Raw genomic sequence first — 18483 nt, 5'->3', positions numbered from 1 at the left:
GGGACTTCAATACCCAGAGTTCCTCAGCCAGCAAAGCTCTTAAAGTGGCCAAGATTGGAGGGGCTGAAGAACTCTGGGAGTTGAAGTCCACAAGCCTTAAAGGGGCCAAGCTTGGAGATCCCTGGTCTAGGCCACCAGCGCCTGGAGGTTCTTCTTCGTCATACGGCCGTCCTCGGCCTTGCTAATCTCTCTCTGCCCCTTTGCTGGTTTACTTGTTTTATTGTATTTATTTTATTTTAATTTATTATATGATTTCAATGTAATTTATTTTGATGTGTGCATGTAGATGTACACTCTCTGGAGAGCAGACAACCTCATTTAGTGTTGGCCAGAGCGGTCACAGTAAAAAAACCCAAAAAAGTCACTAAAAGTAATCTAATTTTTATCCTGCATTGATTATTTTTATAAAGCAACTCTTCCTTCCTATTTTCTCCACAACCACAACAACCCTGTGAGGTAGGCGGGGAGGGCTGAGAAAGAATAATTGCCCCAAAGTCACCCACCTACTTTCATGGCTAAGGTGGGACTAGAACTCCTTGTCTCCTGGTGATTGGTCAAAAGTCACCCAGCTGTCTTTCATGCCTAAGGCGGGACTAGAAATCCTTGTCTCCTGGGGATTGGTCAAAAGTCACCCACCTACTTTCATGGCTAAGGTGGGACTAGAACTCCTTGTCTCCTGGTGATTGGTCAAAAGTCACCCAGCTGTCTTTCATGCCTAAGGCGGGACTAGAAATCCTTGTCTCCTGGTGATTGGTCAAAAGTCACCCAGCTGTCTTTCATGCCTAAGGCGGGACTAGAAATCCTTGTCTCCTGGGGATTGGTCAAAAGTCACCCACCTACTTTCATGGCTAAGGTGGGACTAGAACTCCTTGTCTCCTGGTGATTGGTCAAAAGTCACCCAGCTGTCTTTCATGCCTAAGGCGGGACTAGAAATCCTTGTCTCCTGGTGATTGGTCAAAAGTCACCCAGCTGTCTTTCATGGCTAAGGTGGGACTAGAACTCTTTGTCTCCTGGTGATTGGTCAAAAGTCACCCACCTACTTTCATGGCTAAGGCGGGACTAGAACTCCTTGCCTCCTGGGGATTGGTCCAAAGTCACCCACCTACTTTCATGGCTAAGGCGGGACTAGAACTCCTTGTCTCCTGGGATTGGTCCAAAGTCACCCACCTACTTTCATGGCTAAGGCGGGACTAGAATTCCTTGCCTCCTGGGATTGGTCCAAAGTCACCCACCTACTTTCATGGCTAAGGCGGGACTAGAACTCCTTGCCTCCTGGTGATTGGTCCAAAGTCACCCACCTACTTTCATGGCTAAGGTGGGACTAGAACTCCTTGCCTCCTGGGGATTGGTCCAAAGTCACCCACCTACTTTCATGGCTAAGGTGGGACTAGAACTCCTTGCCTCCTGGTGATTGGTCAAAAGTCACCCACCTACTTTCATGGCTAAGGTGGGACTAGAACTCCTTGTCTCCTGGTGATTGGTCAAAAGTCACCCAGCTGTCTTTCATGCCTAAGGCGGGACTAGAAATCCTTGTCTCCTGGGGATTGGTCAAAAGTCACCCACCTACTTTCATGGCTAAGGCAGGACTAGAACTCCTTGCCTCCTGGTGATTGGTCCAAAGTCACCCACCTACTTTCATGGCTAAGGTGGGACTAGAACTCCTTGTCTCCTGGTGATTGGTCAAAAGTCACCCAGCTGTCTTTCATGGCTAAGGCGGGACTAGAACTCCTTGTCTCCTGGGGATTGGTCAAAAGTCACCCACCTACTTTCATGGCTAAGGTGGGACTAGAACTCCTTGTCTCCTGGTGATTGGTCAAAAGTCACCCAGCTGTCTTTCATGCCTAAGGCGGGACTAGAAATCCTTGTCTCCTGGTGATTGGTCAAAAGTCACCCAGCTGTCTTTCATGGCTAAGGTGGGACTAGAACTCTTTGTCTCCTGGTGATTGGTCAAAAGTCACCCACCTACTTTCATGGCTAAGGCGGGACTAGAACTCCTTGCCTCCTGGGGATTGGTCCAAAGTCACCCACCTACTTTCATGGCTAAGGCGGGACTAGAACTCCTTGTCTCCTGTTGATTGGTTCTAAGTCACCCAGCTGTCTTTCACGCCTAAAGCGGGACTAGAACTCACTATCTCCTGGTAATTGGCCCAAAGTCTCCCAGCTGCTTTCATATCTAAGGCAAAACTAAAACTCACTGATTCCTGGTGATTGGCCGAAAGTCACCCAGCTTTCATGCCGAACACAGGTCTAGAACTCACCACTTCCTGCTTTCAAGCCTGGCGCCTTCCCCACGCAACCAAACTTGCTCTCTTGGACGTTCCTTGAAGTCCTCTCAACTCTAAAGTCCCTTTCAAAGTGATGGGTTGGGACCCTTTCCTTCTCCCCACCCCCCCAGCCAATGGATACACAGCCATCTTGGTGGGGGGGGGGGTCTCCTCCTTTGGGCCGGTCAGTCCCCTCCTCCGAAGCCCTGTTCTCTCTGCAGCCTGGTGGAGAAGTAATTTCCCTTGCTGAAGCCCCCCCCCCGTGTGTTTTCTGCTCCTTCAGGGCCTGAGCCCCCTGGGGACCCTCCAAGCTTGGGTGCAGCTCTACGGGAAGGATCTTGACCTGGAGACCCACCAGCAGTGCAGAGCCATGGAGAGCTTGCTACGGAAGACCATGGCGGAACAGGGTGAGGCTCCGCCCAGGAGGGTGGTGGGAGGGAGGGGCAGGGGGTTGCTGCAGGCCAGGAGCCAGCCATGCTTGGGGGGGGTGGGGGCGGGGTGGGACACGATCCAAGGAGAAGACCATCCTTGCAGTGAGAACTCGTAGAGAGCTGGCATCTCAGCCTGTTTGCCTGCTTCCTTTTACACCCGGGCTCTCCCTAACCTTGGACACTTGCGGACGTTCAAGTCCCAGAATTCCCCAGCCAGCCATGGGGAATTCTGGGAGTTGAAGTCCATCTGTCTTAAAAGTTGCCAAAGTTTAGGGACCCCCGTTTTAGCAAAACAGATGTTGTGGCCCACCGGCAGAGCTACCAGCAGACTCAGACAGTGGGGAGGAGCATGGGTCAATCCTGGAATTTGGGGAAGGCTCTGACGAGGACTCTGCGTCAGAGGCAGGGCCATCGGACGGTTATCAGCTGCCTTCAAAGCCGGAGATCAGTGGGGAAGAAGAACAGCTGGAGCCTGTTCCCAGGGTGGTCATGCACAGAGCTGCCAGAAGAAGGGAATAGCTGAGGAACACGGGCCAACTCGGGAGTAAAGCCACAGGTGGACGGTGAATGGCCCCTCCCAGAGGGAATAAAAGAGGACCAAATGGGGAGCAGGGTTTTGCAGGAGGCAATTAGTTCATCCCTGCATGCTTGCCATGTATTGTGGCGTTTGAAAGAGATCGGCCTGGCAGTTCTCCAAGCCTGATAAAGGTCTGTAATTGGGAGCTTTCTTGAAAGATGGTTGGCCGGGACTTTGCTGGAGAGGAAGCTCATTGGAGATAGAGAGATGTTGGCGCGTTGTGCAACAAGGTCACCTTAGTGTCAAAAGATTGGGGCTGGGTTAGGGACTTCTGTCCCTACTCTGAGTTGTGTTGGAGGGCCGTGCACGAAGGGAGGCTCAGCCAATCCCATTGTACACGTGTTGTACTCTGACAAAGAAAGGAAATAATAATGTAAATCAAATAAAAGGGGTTTATCTGCACGAGGACTCCGCTTCGTTCTGTTGGGGTTGAGAAAGCCGAGGTCAGAACATCAGAGGAGGACGGCTGGGTCACCAAGAGCGCCTGGCTGCTATCCCTCAGGCCCTGGCTGCCCCCTAAATCGGGGGTCGCCAATCTCTTGGACCTCAGGGACCCCCAAACTCATCCTTTTAAATCCCACAGACCCTGGGAAAATCCCCCCAAAAAAATCTGCAGGAAATTCCCCCACCCCGTTTTCCTACCGATCGATCGTTCTTTACTTGGGATCGCAGGATACTGTCTCCAGCTCCGTTCTCAGTGGGAAAGACAGAGAGAGAGGGAGAGACTTTTGGCTTCATGCAAGGAAAGCAGCAGAAGCCGCAAAAGTCTTTCTTTCTTTCTCTCCCCCAAACTCTGCCAGAAATGAGTCTTTGTAGGACTTGTCGCACCGGCGCAGCCTCTCGGAGCAGGAGGCCTTGCAGGGTCCCCAAGACTCATTTCTGGCAGAGTTTGGGGGAGAGAAAGAAAGACTTTGGCTGCTTTCCTTGCGTGCAGCCAAAAGCAGAAGAAGAAAGAAGCAGCCAGGCCAGGCACGTGGGGTGAGTGGGGCAAGTCCCCCCTCCGCCCTTCCCCCCCCCCTCACTCCCTCGTGTTGTGCGCAATGCAAGCGACGCAAGCCTTGTGTTCCCACGGGCCATGTGGGCAGAGCAGCCTTGTGTTCCCACGCAGCCTGGATTATTTGCTTTGGGGGCGGGGGACATTTCTCTGCAGACCACCCAAATGTTCTCGCGGACCACCAATGGTCCCCAGCCCACTGGTTGGTGACCACTGCCCTAAATGATAGGCAGCTCCCCCCGCACCCCAAAAGAGCAGCCGCTGTGGAAAGAGGCAGTTGACCCCCTCTTCCCTGTCCTGGAGCTTCTCGGAGACCCTCGGGCTGTGTGGGCCCCTTTGTCTTGACCCCAACTCCCTTGCAGGTTCCCGGCCCCCGCCTCCCCGAGGAGAGACCCCCAGCCAGCTCTTCGACGCAGAGCTCTCCGAGCCCCAAGCACCCTGTTCTCTGAGCCCCTCTCCGAAGTCCCCAGGCGCCCGGCAGCACCAACCAGAGGCGGACGAGGACTACATGGCCCCTCTGAGGCCGGTCAAGAAGAAACAGCGGCTATTGGGCCAGACCCTGGTGGGGGAGGCAAGGCCAGCCCCCCCTGCAGACTACCAGGCCGCTATGCTTGGGCTGGGCAGTGCCCCCCTCCGCCTCCCTCCCAGCCCCCAGCGGCACAAGGGACCCCCGACCGGCTCTGATCCCAGCCGAGGAGTACGTGGGAGACGACTGGCTGGAAGACGACCTGGCGCCGGGCATGGGGTCTCGCAAAAGGTCCCGCCGGAGCCCAGCCGGAGTTTGGGGGTCCGGGTCAGAGGACAGCGAAGGGGGGCCTCCTTGCCAGCCCCCTGAGACTACCAAGAAGAGGAGGAGACCAGCCCGCCAGACTCGCCTCACTCTAGACCGGGCCTTGCTGGGGAGGAGCCGAGGGGCCGGCCCACCACCCAGAGCGGAGCCCGCCGGGGAGCCCAGCAGCCTTCTGGAAGGAGCCGGCGGCAGCCCCACTTGGCGGGGAGACAGCCCACCCTCGGGTGCCGTGCAGGTGAGATTTGGGGCTGAGCACCAGGGGTGGGTTTCGGGGTGTTTTTACCCCGGGTTCTGTGGGCGTGGCTTGGTGGGGGTGCACTTTGCACGCCCTCAGAGGGTTTGCTACTAACCACCTCCTGCAATCCTGCAGTCTCCCTGTGTCTCTCAGGATTCCAGCAGTTCCCCGTCCTGTCCCCCTTTAAATCTTGAGTCTTGAGCCAAACTTCTAAAACTTCCAAAGGATTTATTGAGAGTGAACGTGCCAGCACTGCCTGGGTGCAGCCGACTCTGAGGCACCTAACTCATTGTCACCCTTGACCCTGGTTTTACCCCCATCCCCCCTGGGTGTATCCTAATTTATATTCTCCAATGGGACACACCCATAGCCCAGAGTCGTCCATCATGCTTTCCAGATGCAGCAGAAATTTCCGTCACCTAGTTAACTATCTTTGAAAACTATTGATGGAATGCACTTTCAATTTCCAAGCTGCCGCACTGCTCTTTCAAAACCCTTTCCTCTCCACTCCCTTTCTGTTGGCAACTCTAAAAGGATCGTAGAAATATTTTATGAGTTGACAAGGGGCGGCTTTCATACATTTTTTTTTAAACCCCCGGTTCTGTTGGGCATGGCTGGTTGGGTGTGTTTACTCCTGCAATCCTGCACTCTCCCTGTGTCTTCAACAACTGTTGTGTGGCAATACAGCTGTGCCGCGCAGAGCAGCTGAGGTTGAAAAGCAAGTCATAAAAGTCAGAATAGAACCGGGGCGGTTGGGAGGGCCCAGCGGCTGATCGTTGGAGCGAACTGGTTCGCTCACGGATGATTGTCGGAACTACCAGTTCAGCCGAATCGGGCCAAGCTGGTACAACACCATCACTGCTGAGCACACACACACACACACACACACACAGTCCCCATCCTGACCTGGTCAGCTTCCTCAGATTGTATTTGCACAATATTGGGGAAAGGAGAACGCTCCCATTGGATGAGGAGGGAATTAGGAAGAGAACTAGACTGTGCAGAGATGGATAGATTGGTATTAAAAATAAAGAAGAAAGAAACCCCGGAATATTACCTGACCTAGAAAAGATTTTTAGGAGTGGGTAGAGCAGGGGTCTCCAACCTTGGTCACTTTAAGACTGGTGGACTTCAACTCCCAGAATTCAATTCAATTCTGAGAGTTCAGAATTGTCCACCAGTCTTAAAAGTAGCCAAGGTTGGAGACGGACCCCTGAGTTAAAAAAAATCATTTAAAGTTGTGCAGTGGTTAGAATGCGGTACTGCAGGCAGACTCTGCCGGCTGCCAACAGTTCGATCCTAACCGGCTCACGATTGACTTTCATCTTTTCAGGGTGGGTAAAATGAGAACTCAGATTGTTGGGGTCCAGAGGCTGACTCTGTAAACTGCTCAGAGGGGGCTGGGAAGCACTGTAAAGCGATATATAAGTCTTAAGTGCTGTTGCTAAGTAGGAAGGAAGGAAGGAAGGAAGGAAGGAAGGAAGGAAGGAAGGAAGGAAGGAAGGAAGGAAGGAAGGAAGGAAGGAAGGAAGGAAGGAAGGAAGGAAGGAAGGAAGGAAGGAAGGAAGGGAATTGGAAGGAAGGAAGGAAGGGAACAGGAAGGAAGGAAGGAAGGAAGAAGGAAGGAAGGAAGGAAGGGAGGGAGGAAGGAAGGAAGGGGTGGAAGGAAGGAAGGAAGGAAGGAAGGAAGGAAGGAAGGAAGGAAGGAAGGAAGGAGAGGGAGGGAGGGAGGGAGGAAGGGAGGGAGGAAGGAAGGAAGGAAGGAAGGAAGGAAGGAAGGAAGGAAGGAAGGAAGGAAGGGCCATGATGGTGCAGTGGCTAGAATACAGTATTGCAGGCTGACTCTGCCCACTGCCAGCAGTTTGATTCTCAGTGGCTCAAGGTTAACTCAGTTTTCTATCCTTCCGAAGTGGAGCTTGCTTCCTTCCCTCCCCCCTTTTCTCCCTCCCTCCCTCCCTCCCTCTCTTCCTTGCTTGCTTCTAAAGGTTGATTTAGCCTTCTATCCTTCTGAGGTTGGTAAAATTAGGACCCAAAATTGTTGTGGGGGGCAAGAGACTGACTTTGTAAACTGCTTAGAGAGGGCTGTAAAAGCACTGAGAAAGCGGTATATAAGTCTAAGCGCTATTGCTAAGTAAGGTAGGTAGGTAGGAAGGAGGGAGGGAAGGAAGGAAGGAAGGAAGGAACGAAGGAAGGAAAGTGGAACAGTAGTTAGAATGCAGTATTGCAGGCTGACTCTGCCCACTGCCGGCAGTTCGATTCTCACTAGCTCAAGGTTGACTCAGACTTCCATTATGAGAATGAGAATTCTGGGAGTTGAAGTCCACAAGACTTAAAGTTGCCAAGGTTGGAGACCTAGAGATAAGAGGTAGAAATGAGGCGAAGAAAGATTATTGTTTATGTAAGAATTAGATATAAAGAGGGTTTATAATTATAAACATGTCAGATACAATTAACGGAATTAGAAATGAGAGAAATCTAGTTAAAATAATTCTGTTACATCATTACTATTAGTGTTATTCGTATAAAAATTAATATCTCTGATTGTTTGCTTTGTACTTTTTCGTAAATGATATGCCCTGACAATACACAGCCTTCAAAATGTTTAGGAATTAAAATTAAACATATACTGGGGGCGACGGGGAAAAAACTTCCTCAACCTCTGCTCTCCCCTCCCTATGCAGTTGTCATCGCCGCCTGTCCGGGTGCGAGTGCGAGTTCAGGACAGCGTCTTCCTGATTCCAGTGCCACAAAGGTAAGGGGGGAGCAGGGAACATCTGGCCAGCCGACTCAGGCTGGGTCACGGCAGTCCCAGCCAGTCTTCCCACTGGCCTCCCACCAGCCGGAATGGGACAACTTGCTATGGCCAACTTGCCATGGGACAATTCAATTTAATTGTTTAAAGTCATATAGAATAGAAGAAAAGACAAAAGAGTCGAATCAAGTCGAGTCAAATACAGGAATAAGGATAAGAATAAGAATAAAAATAAGAATAGAATAGAATAGAAATAGAAATAGGGATAGGGATAGGGATAGGGATAAGAATATAGGGATAGGAATAAGAATTAGAATGGAATGGAATAGAATATAGGAATAAGAACAGGAGAGAATAGAAATAGAATAGAATAGAAATAGAATAGAAACAACAGAAACAGAACAGAACAGAATAGAATAGAAATAGACTGTAGGGATGGGAATAAGAATTAGAATTGGAATGGAATAGAATATAGGAATAAGAACAGGAGAGAATAGAATAGAATAGAATAGGAATAGAAATAGAAGTAGAGAATAGAATAGAAATAGAATAGAATATAGGGATAGGAATAAGAATTAGAATTAGAATGGAATGGAATAGAATATAGGAATAAGAACAGGAGAGAATAGAATAGAAATAGAATAGAATAGAGTAGAATAGAATATAGGAATTAGAATAAGAAATAGAATAGAATAAGGGATAGGACAGGATAGTTCGGTAGTTCGAATAATCACCAGACCCCAGGTTGACTCAGCCGTCCGTCCTTCCAAGGCGGGTAAACTGAGGACCCAGATGGTTGGGGGCAGAGGCTGACTCTGTAAACCCCCTTAGAGAGGGCTGTGAAAGCCCTGGTAAGCAATATAGAAGTCTAAGTGCTATTCCTATTGCTAAGTGGGAAGGAAAGAAGGAAAGGAAAGGAAAGGAAAGGGGACGGGAGGAGGGGACAGGAAAGAAGGCAAGGAAAGAAGAAGAAAGAAGTAAAGGAGAGGGGAGGAGAGAGGAAAGAAGGAAAGGAAAGAGGGAAGGAAGGAGAGGGGAGGAAGGAAAGAAGGAGAGGAAAGGAGAGGAGTGGAAAGGAAAGAGTAAAGGAAAAGAAAGGAAAAAGGAAAGGAAAAAAAGGAAGGGAAAGGAAAAAGGACCATGCTGGTGCAGTGGTTAGAGTGTAGTATTGCCGGCTGACTGCTCACTGCCAGCAGTTTGATCCTGACCGGCTCCAGGTTGACTCAGACTTCGGTCCTTCGAGGGTCGATGAAACGAGGACCCCGATTTGTTGGGGGGGGCTGACTCTGTAAACCCCTTTTTAAGAGTTGGCTGCGAAGCGGGATATCAATGCAGGTGCTGTTGCTAAGTGCTATAAGTCTTGAATGAGGGGGCGCCATCTCAGATTCCCCAGGGAGGGAGGGAGGGTCTCTTAACACACACCCCCCCCACACACACACTTTCTCTTGGCATAGCTGGCTATTAGGTGGGGCTGGGAAGCCCAGTGGCTGACCCCAGGCGAGAAGCATAGGTGTGCGTGCGTGCGTGCGTGTGGGTGTGTCTCTTTCTCCGAGAGCCTCTTGCTTACCGGCCTCCTTCCTCTTCCTCGCAGCGAGGGCGAGAGCCGGCCGGTTGCGTGGCTGGCCAAGCAGGCCTCTCAGCGCTACTACCAGACCTGTGGCCTCCTGCCCCACCTGACCCTCCAGAAGGAGGGGGCCCTGCTGGCTCCGCAGGACAGCATCCTGGATGTCCTGCAAAGCAACGAGGAGGTGAGTGGCGGCCCCTGGGGGGAGGCGTGTAAAGGACTGGGGGTCCTCCCACAGGTTGTAAGGACGTAGCAGGGGGCTAGCGGGGGGTCAGGATTCCGTCAGTCCCCCCCTCATTTAAATCCTGAGTCTTGAGCCAAACTTCAAATGGATTTATTAGTAGTAAACATGTCCGGCATTGCCTGGGTGTAGCTGGCTCTTGACACCCAGCGTTCATTGTCACCCTTGACCGTGGTTTTCCCCCTGGGGGTCTATCCTCATTCCTATCCTCCAATGGGACACCTCCGTAGCCCAGAGTCGTCCATCATGCTCTCCAGTTCGAAGTTTGCCAAGGCAGAAACTTCGGTCACCTAGTGGACTATCTTTGAAATCATGTATGGAATGCGCGTTCGGTTTGCAAACGGCCGCACTGCTCCCCCACCCTCCCTTTCTGTTGGCAACTCTCAAAAGACCAGAGAAATATTTTTATGAGTTGACACCAGTTGACGCAACGTGGCGGCAGAGGTTCAGGGCTTCTGAACGGGGGGGTGCGGGTCCCAGGGGAACCCAGCTCCTGGGGAGGGGGCTGTTCCTTCCCCTTCCAAGCCAGCTGACCCACCGCTCTCCTTGTCTGTCTCAGGTCTTGGCTGAAGTCCAGTCCTGGGACCTGCCGCCCCTCCTGGAGCGATACCGCAAGGCCTGCCGGACCCTGGCGGTGGGTAAGCAGCCAGCCTGCCCCTGCACGGGTGCTCTCTCTTCCTCCTCCTCGTCACCATCCTCTTTTAACCACCCCATAATCCCTTGCATTGGGGCGGAGTCTGGGCAGCTGAACCAAACCGGTGCTGAGTGTTTTACTGTCCGGATGCCCTTCCTGTTACCAGGGCGGAGTTTTGTTCAGCTGACATATTCTCACTGTGCCCAGAGAGAGAAATATCTGCCTCTAACTAGGGTCGAACTCACAGCCTCCAGACTGTGAGGCCAGAGCTCCGACCTCTAGGCCAATGCGCCACTCCACATTGCGCACTCTCTTGATATATTTATTCCTGCCAGGAGCATCCTTATGAAAACTAGAACCCTGGGCCGTATCTAACAAAATGAAATTCAAGGGAGAGACAAGGAAAGTCCTACACTTAGGCAAGAAAAACCAAAAGTGCACATACAGACTGGGTGAAACCAGGTTCAATAGCAGGAACTGGGAGAGGGATCTTGGAGTTTTAGTAGACAAGCAGCTAAATAGGAGCCAGCTGTGTGCAGCAGCAGCCAAAATAGCTAATGCAATCCTAAGCTGCATTAACAGAGGGATACAATCCAGATCAAGGGAGGTACTAATCCCACTCTATAAAGCCTTAGTAAGGCCACACCTAGAGTACTGCATCCAGTTTTGGTCACCACACTATAAAAAAGAGGTTGAGACTCTAGAAAGAGTGCAGAGAAGAGCAACCAGGATAATTAGGGGTCTGGAATCTAAAAGATACGACAGACGGTTGCAGGAACTGGGCCTGGCTAGTCGAGGGAAGAGAAGGACCAGGGGAGACAGGAGAGCATCTTCCAATAATTTGAGGGGCTGCCCCAGAGAGGAGGAGGAAGGGGGTCAAGCTATTCTCCAAGGCACCTTTGAAGGCCAGACAAGGAACAATGGATGGAAACCGGTCAAGGAGAAATTCAACCTGGAAATAAGGAGAAACTTTCTGACAGTGAGAACAACCAACCCCTGGAACAGAAGTTGCCTTCGGAAGTTGTGGGAGCTTCATCCCTGGAAATTTTCAAGAAGAGACTGGACTTCCCTCTGTCAGAAATGGTGCAGGGTCTCCTGCTTGGGCAGGGGGTTGGACTAGATGACCTACAGGGTCCCTTCCAACTCTGATTATCTGTTATCTGTTAAAACCTTTTGCGCAGCTGTGAGTACAAACCTAGGAACACAACATTTTTAAGAGCCTAGTTTCAGCGGCGGATGCCCCGAAGGATGGTGAGGCCATGTTTGAACAGCCACAAAGCGGATGGTTTTAAGTCAAGGACTCCCTGCACGGAGTGAAAACCAAGCGTTGATTTCCTCACCTCTAACTAGGGCTTATCTCGTGTTCCTTCTGGGGTCCAGGGTTAAGCCAAGTGACCCTTCTAGGCTAGAGAAAATGGGCCCACAGACCAGCTGTGAGTGCATTCTGCTCGGATGGACCTTGTCAAAGGCTTGTGTTGGACGTCAGAGCCTCAGCGGCTCTCGGAGCACAGTTGTTTCCTCGCAGGCATTTCATGACCGAACTAGGTAACATCATCAGTGCTGGAAGGTTTGTGTTGGGAGGCTTCCAAGCACTGGCACTGGGATCTAGTTTGGTAGTGAAACATTTGCAAGAAAACAGCCAAGTTCAGAGAGCACCAAAGGATCCTACAGTCGCCTCCTCCTCCTCTTCTTCTCCTCTTCCTCCACAACCCTCCCTCCCTTCTAGCCCTGATGATGTTCCCTAGTTGGCTCACGAAACGTCTGCATGAAAGCCACCCCGCTTAGAGAGTACCAGGGGCTCCTCCGTCCAACCTTGAGCTGCAAATGTTCTCCTTTATCGGTACTACCCAAAGGAGCCTTTTGCAAGACCCACCGCAAAGCCTCCGCCACACTTCCAAACCCCTCCCCCTGTTCCGTGAAACTCCTCCACGATCAGACCATGGCCTGGTTTGCAAGCCACACTGAGCAGTAGTTTAATTAAGAGGAATGGAATGGAATGGAATAGAATAGAGAATAGAATAGAATAGAGAATAGAATAAATAGAATAGATTATGGAATATAGAATAAATAATAGAATAGAATATGGAATATAGAATAAATAATAGGATAGAATATGGAATATAGAATAGAATATGGAATATAGAATAGAACAGAATAGAATAGAGAATAGAATGGAATGGAATAGAACAGAACAGAACAGAACAGAACAGAATAGAATATGGAATATAGAATAAATAATAGAATAGAATATGGAATATAGAATAGAATAGAATAGGAGTATGGAATATAGAATAAATAATAGAATAGAATATGGAATATAGAATAGAATAGAGAATGGAATAGAATAGAATAGAATAGAATAGAATATGGAATATAGAATAAATAATAGAATAGAATATGGAATATAGAATAGGAGTATGGAATATAGAATAAATAATAGAATAGAATATGGAATATAGAATAGAATAGAGAATAGAATAGAGTATGGAATATAGAATAAATAATAGAATAGAATATGGAATATAGAATAGAACAGAATAGAATAGAATAGAATAGAGAATAGAATAGAGTATGGAATATAGAATAAATAATAGAATAGAATATGAAATATAGAATATAACAGAATACAGAATAGAATAGGAATAGGAATAGAAAATATGGAATGGAACAGAGTAGAGTAGAACTAAACTCAATACAAGAGAACAGAACAAAACAGGATAGGATAGGATAGATTGGAATGGAATGGAATTCAACGGAATTTTATTGGCCAACTGGGAGTGGACCCACAAGGAATCTGTCTTGGTGCAGAGGCTCCCCATGTCCCTCAAAAGAAAAGATACCCCCGTCAACCTCCCAATGAACCCCAGCGGGGGCTCCTCCTCCCCGCCAGCGACCCCTCTAACCGGGGCCCTTTCCTCCCCCCCTCTGGCCTGCAGGAGAACTCCCGCTGCTGGGGAAGCTCTTGGAGCGCCAGGCGTCGTCCTCGTCCTTCAGCGCCTCCGGCACAGCCCTGGGCCAGCGCCAGCTGCTCCCTCTCCTGCGGGCCCTCAAACTGCAGGCTTCCCTCCGCCAGCTGTGCCTCTCTGGGACCGGGCTGGGGGACGACTCGGCCGAGGAGCTCCAGGCCACGCTGTGCACCATCCCTGGGCTGAAGGGCCTGGATCTCTCGGCCAACCGGCTGGGCCCCGACGGGCTGCAGAAGTTGGTTGTGGGCCTCCCCGGCTCCTTGGCCTTCCAGGTAGGAGGGGAGTGACGGGCGGTGAGCAAGGCGGAGCCTGCATTTCATTTAACGCTTTCCGTTCCTCAACGGTCAGCTGTAGCCTGGGGGTCGCCAACCTCTTGGACCTCAGGGACCACCAAACTTCTAATTTTAAATCCCAGAGACCCTGGGAAAATCCCCCAAAAAGTCTGCAGGAAAATCCCCACCCTATTTTCGTACCGATCGATCGTTCTTTATTTGGGATTGCAGGATATCACCTCCAGCTCCGTTCTCAGTGAGAGAGAGAGAGACTTTTGGCTCCGTGCAAGGAAAACAGCAGAAGCCGCAGAAGTCTTTCTTTCTCTCCCCAAAACTCTGCCATAAATGAATCTTTGTGAGACTTCTCATGCATGCGCAGCCTCTCGGAGCAGGAGGCCTTGCAGGGTCCCCAAGACTCATTTCTGGAGGAGTTTGGGGGAGAGAAAGAAAGACTTTGGCTGCTTTCCTTGCGTGCAGCCAAAAGCAGAAGAAGGAAGAAGCGGAAAGAAGCAGGCCAGGCGTGTGGGGCGAGTTTCCCCCCTCCGCCCTTTTCCCTTCCCCATACTACCCCGTGTAGTTTGCAATGCAAGCGACGCAAGCCTTGTGTTCCCGCGGGCCATGTGGACGGTGCAGCCTTGTGTTCCTGCGCAGCCTGGATTCATTGTTTTTTTTGTGGGGGGGACATTTCTCTGGGGCCCAGCGACATTTTCTCACGGACCAACAATGGTCCCCGGCCCACCGGTTGGCGACCCCTTGGGCTCAGCGCTAAGGAGGGAAGGAAGGGAATCAAGGAAAAGGGAAGTTGAAGGAAAAGGTCCCTGGAGATTATCCACCCTCCGGATTGTCCCAAAGGTGTTCTTTTTTTCTCCCCAAAAAAAGCAACTGGATTTCCTTGGGTTTTGCCTTGAAGGCGTTTTGCTTCTCCTCCAGGAAGACGTAGAACTGGACCGAACTGGAGAACCGCAGAAGGTTCCTGGGTCAGAAGCCAGATGAACAAGAGAGTCCAGTTGCCTTTTGGGAAAAGCAACACTGGGGAGTCAGTGCCCTGTTTCCTTCTCGCCTTTGAGAAGATGGATGAATGAGGAGGGAGGAGAGGGAGGGAGAAAAGGCGTGGGGAAGAGGGGAAGGAAGGAAGGGAAGAAAGGAAAGGGAGGGAGGGAAGGAAGGAAGGAAGGAATGAAGGAAGGAAGGAAGGAAGGAAGAAGGAAGGAAGGAAGGGAAGGGGAGGGAGGAAGGAAGGAGGAAAGGAAGGAGGAGGAAGGAAAGGAAGGGAAGGGAAGGGAAGGAAGGGAAAGAAGGAAGGAAGGAGGAAAGGAAGGGAAAGAAGGAAGGGAAGGGAGGAAAGGGAGGGAGGAAGGAAGGGAAAGAAGGAAGGAAGGGAAGGAAGGAAGGAAAGGAAGGAAGGAAGGGAAGGAGGAAAGAAAGGAAGGAAGGGAAGGAAAGGAGGAGGGAAGGGAAGGGAGGAAGGAAAGGAAAGGGAGGAAGGAAGGAAGGAAAGGAAAGGGAGGAAGGAAGGAAGGAAGGAAGGGAAGGAAAAGGAAGGAGAAGGGAAGGGAGGGAGGGAGAAAGGAAGACACCACTGATGATAATGAAACGCCTGCAAGAAAAGAACCAAGCTCAGTGAGCACCAAAGACCAGGAAGGGAGGGACGGAGGGACATCACTGATGATGTTACCTAGTTGGGTCATGAAACGCCTGCAAGGCCTCGGAGAGCACCCGGGACTCCCCAGGTCAACCCCGGCCTTCAAAAGATCCCATCGGCGGTGATTTGGGGGCCTCCACCTTTCCCGACCCCTCCGGTTCCTTGTGCTCGGCTGCCCCTTCACCCTCTTTTCCCTCGTCCCCCCCCAGAACTTGGAAGAGCTGGACCTGAGCTTGAACCCCTTGGGGGACGGCAGCGCCCCATCTCTGGCCTCGCTGCTCCAGGCTTGCCCCGTCTTGGGCAGCCTCCGATTGCAAGCCTGCCGCCTTGGCGCCACTTTCCCGGAGCCTCACTCTCTCCTGCTGGGCAGGGCCTTGAAAGGTAGGAAGAAGGGGGGTCAGGGGTGGGGGTGGGGGGGTTCAGGGACCCTTCTGGCTGCCCAAAGACAAGGCAGGGGGAGAAAGCGAGGCCTTCCGGGGGTGTCAACCAGGCCACTTTGGCCTCCAACCTTGGCCACTTAAGACTTGCGGACTTCAACTCCCAGAATTCCCCAGCCAGCTTTGCTCTAATGCAGGGGGGTCTCGTAGCTCGGCCACTTTAAGCCCCGGGGGGGATTCTGGGAGTTGAAGTCCTGCAGGCTTAAAAGTAGCCAAGGTAGCCAAACCCCTGATTTAGACTTAAAAGAAGAAAGATTTCTGTTTAGGGATACTGCCCCCCCTCAAAAAAAAAAGGGGGGGTGGATAAAAGAGAACCTACACTTAACATGACATGTTTTCGACAGCCGCGAGGATCACATTTGCACAACCCTGGAAAAACGAGGCAAATCCCACAGATGTAAATATAATTTTTTAAAAAAATATTGGATTGTGAGGAAAATGGATGGGTGAACATTGAAGGCAAAGGACAAAAAGAGACATAATAGTTTTTAACTTGGGATTTGTTTTATCAATGGCTAGATAAAAAAGGTAGAAATTAGAAGTTGGAAGAATACCATTATATCCAAGTAAAGAAGATTATTATTACTATTATCTTCTATCTATGTAAAAGCGAAATTACCCCTCACGCATCATCACAAAATCTCCAGAACCTGTAAAGCCTGCAAACTTGAAATTGGGCCCGTATGTTTTCTCTTGGCTTCTAGGGGCTCACTAGGAAAGGATTTTTCACAATGACCACCAGAGCATTCAGAGTATTTCCTATATTATTATTATTAACACGCTCTGATGCTAAGGAGTTCTACTCCCCCTCCCCACCTGAAAAAAAATCTCTTCTAAATGCAAAACCCAAGCAGAGGAGAGTAGTTGCAGTTTTAGTTTCACAGCCCCAAGCAGCTTTAGTACAGAACAGTTGAGCTAAGCCACGCCCAGGCTCCTTGCTGCCTCCTCCTTGCTCACACAGCAAATACTCTTTCAGTTTCCAAACAGCCCTCCATTCTCACGCACTGTCAGGACACTAGCCGGATGAACACCGACGGATGCTGGTAGACAGAGGAAGAATTTTTTTCCCCCCGTTATTTTCCTCCCTACAAAAACTAAGCCTGACCACATATTTTACCACACGAGTATCCAGCGAGTTATGTCTATGTGAATGCACTCAGACAATACACTCTTTATTAAGCACTCCTATATGTTAAAGAAAAATGGATAAATTTAAAAAGAAACAACAATTCCAGGAGTTTTGCTTGAGGGCCAGGGGACAACGAGCCCCTCCTGAAGCTAAAAAAAATCTAGCAATGGTGCGGCCCCTCGCTACTCCACTCTCCTCCCTTCTCCTCCCTCACGTTCTCCCCCTCAAACATCTGGCCAGCTGTTCTCCAAGGCTGTGCAGTGGCCCAGAGGGAGAGCCTCTCGCCTCACCGTTGGGAGGCTGTGAGTTCGATCCTGGGTAGAGGCTGGTATTTGGACTAGACCTGGGATGGCGAACCTGCGGCAGGCGTGCCAGGAGCCGCTCTTCCCAGTTGGCTGGTGCTCCCCCGCGCACACCTGCCTTCGCATTTCGGCACTCGGTGCCCAAAAGGTTTCGCCCACACTGGGATAGACTCTCCTGCTTATGCGAGGGGTGGGGCTGGACTAGATGGCCTCCCAAGCCCGCCCTCCTTCCCAACTCTTTGTTATCCCTACGTTTCCCCCTCGCAGGAGCTGTGCACCTCAAGAGGCTCAGTCTGTCCCACAATGCCCTGAGCTCCCGGGGGCTCGGGGTGGTGCTGGAAAGCCTGCCCTTCGAATCGCTGACCCATCTGGAGGTGGGCTCCCTGGAACCCAGACCGGGGGACCGGCCACAGCTGAGGGACACCCTGGTCAGATACCTGAGGCAGGTGGGTGGTCTCCGATGGCCAAGATGGGGCGGGGGTGTGTGGCCTGGGGCTGTGGGTGGGGGTGGGGAGAAGATCAAAGGGGCACGGGGACCCTCCCTCCCAGACTCCAATTCTGCCCCTTGGTGCTTCTCGGGACAGGAAGGCTGCGCCTTGACCCACCTGGGACTCTCTGGGAATCACCTGGACGACCAGGAGGTATCCGAGCTAGCCAGGTAAGGAGGCGGCGTCTAGAGAAAGCAGCCCTGGTCTCCTTGGCTTGGAGGCCTTGGGTGGGGTCACAGGGACCCTCTCCCCCCCCGAGGATGTCCGGAGGACAGCTGGACTCCTGGCCGGTTCTGTTGGTCCTCCTCGTGGCCATCCAGCAGGGGATGATGGACTCTGCGCTGTTGGGCCTCTGAAAATTGGGGTCGGGGGGCAAAAAGGGCTCCCCAATGGATGGAAACTCATCAGGGAGAGAAGCGAGCTGGAATTAAGGAGGAAGGCGCTTCCTGACAGTGAGGAGAATGAACCAGGGGAACGACCTGCCACTAGAAGTTCTGGGGTGCTCCATCATCACTGGAGGTTTCTAAGAAGAGCCTGGACAGTCACTTGGCTGAAATGGTGTAGGGTCCCCTGCTTGAGCAGCGGGCTGGACTAGATGACCTCCCAGGTCCCTTCCAGCTTCTGTTCTGTTCTATACTATTCCAATATTTACTCCATTCCATTCTGTTCTATATTCTACTCTCTATTCTATTCTCTTTTCTATTCTATCCTATTCTATATTCTATTCTGTTCTATTTTCTATTCCATTCTATTTTATTTTATATT

General features: G+C 51.1%; 1 protein-coding gene across 1 annotated transcript in view; it reads left to right on the top strand.

Moving 5' to 3' along the window:
- Positions 1-18483, top strand: part of TONSL (tonsoku like, DNA repair protein) — a 59896-nt gene that overhangs the window by 38289 nt on the left and 3124 nt on the right. Inside the window, 10 exon segments of the mRNA XM_087931889.1 lie at positions 2548-2671; positions 4629-4938; positions 4940-5291; positions 7973-8043; positions 9635-9791; positions 10408-10486; positions 13419-13720; positions 15572-15743; positions 17498-17676; positions 17815-17888. Of these exon segments, the coding sequence (XP_087788015.1) occupies positions 2548-2671; positions 4629-4938; positions 4940-5291; positions 7973-8043; positions 9635-9791; positions 10408-10486; positions 13419-13720; positions 15572-15743; positions 17498-17676; positions 17815-17888 (1820 nt within the window).

Source organism: Pseudonaja textilis, chromosome 3, assembly GCF_049901715.1.
Source record: "Pseudonaja textilis isolate UNSWEBS1 chromosome 3, rPseTex1.2, whole genome shotgun sequence".
NCBI classification, from domain to species: Eukaryota; Metazoa; Chordata; class Lepidosauria; order Squamata; family Elapidae; genus Pseudonaja; species Pseudonaja textilis.
The sequence above is the reverse complement of the archived record's forward strand: the minus strand, read 5'-3'. Positions and strand labels throughout refer to the sequence as shown.